The sequence below is a fragment of the Sinocyclocheilus grahami genome, unplaced genomic scaffold, assembly GCF_001515645.1.
Source record: "Sinocyclocheilus grahami isolate Dianchi unplaced genomic scaffold, SAMN03320097.WGS_v1.1 scaffold6279.1, whole genome shotgun sequence".
Taxonomy (NCBI): Eukaryota; Metazoa; Chordata; class Actinopteri; order Cypriniformes; family Cyprinidae; genus Sinocyclocheilus; species Sinocyclocheilus grahami.
In genome coordinates, this window is record NW_015510740.1 from 1 (window position 1) to 1,034 (window position 1,034).

General features: G+C 39.3%; 1 protein-coding gene across 1 annotated transcript; it reads left to right on the forward strand.

The window, feature by feature from the left end:
* Positions 1-237: 237 nt before the first annotated feature.
* LOC107577515 (phosphatidylinositol 4,5-bisphosphate 3-kinase catalytic subunit alpha isoform-like) lies at positions 238-792 on the forward strand. The gene is made up of 2 exons (XM_016263584.1): positions 238-479; positions 679-792. Exons 1-2 carry the CDS (start codon positions 252-254, stop codon positions 790-792), a joined length of 342 nt encoding a protein of 113 aa, XP_016119070.1. The 5' UTR covers positions 238-251.
* Positions 793-1,034: the final 242 nt, after the last annotated feature.

Below are 1,034 nucleotides of genomic sequence, written 5' to 3' on the forward strand. Positions count from 1 at the left end.
GGCTTTCATTATCTCAAAACCAGCCAGTACACAGAATGCAAATGAGTAGTCTGAGTATCCGGCTGCATTTGAAGTTTTACACCATCCCATCAAAAAGCACGGCCAGAATTAGTGTTTAGGACACTAAAAATAGCTCTGGACATTTTGGATGACTTAACAGTCCATGAGATGTGCTGATTATGTTGCTTTATGTATAAAATCTCTCACTGTTTCTCTCTTTCTGGTTCTGTCAGTATGTACGGAGTTGCATTATGCTGGGTCGGTTGCCAAACCTCATGCTTATGTCCAAGGACAGTCTTTACTCTCAGCTGCCTATGGACAACTTCACCATGCCCTCCTACGCCCGCCGCATCTCCACCGCCACGCCTTACATGAACGGAGAGGCCTCCACCAAATCACTCTGGACCATTAACAGCACTCTAAGGATACGCGTCCTTTGTGCCACATACGTTAATGTGAATATTCGGGACATTGACAAGGTGCTTAGCTGATGTCTTTTTGTATTCTGAAAGTCTTTTATTATGAAAAAACGAATGGGAAGTGTTTAGTAAGATAGCAGAAGTTTCATACCATTAAAGAACAGGAAGCTGTTTGTGTGTTTCTTCTTATAATTTTCTGCACTAGCATTTACTTGATCTAAGAGGCTGTTTGCTCATTGGTTTTTACCTTTTGTTTCAGATTTATGTGCGGACAGGGATCTACCATGGTGGAGAACAGTTGTGTGATAATGTCAATACACAGCGTGTGCCGTGTTCAAACCCAAGGTACCATGCGATCACTGGTCCTGTCTGATACTACAGTTGATTAATTACTGAGTGAAAGTGTTGACTTTTTATCTCATAATTCTTTCTTTCTCGCAATTATGAGTATATGTGTCTTGCAATTTTGAGTTAACATTAGTTTATATCTCTTTTAACAGGAGCCTAATTTCATGGATGAAAGCATCTGTCAAAGTGCATATTTTGTTCAATAAATTTTTTTGGTGCATTCCATTTCATATTCATATTAATGTACAGAATCACATATTATGTTCA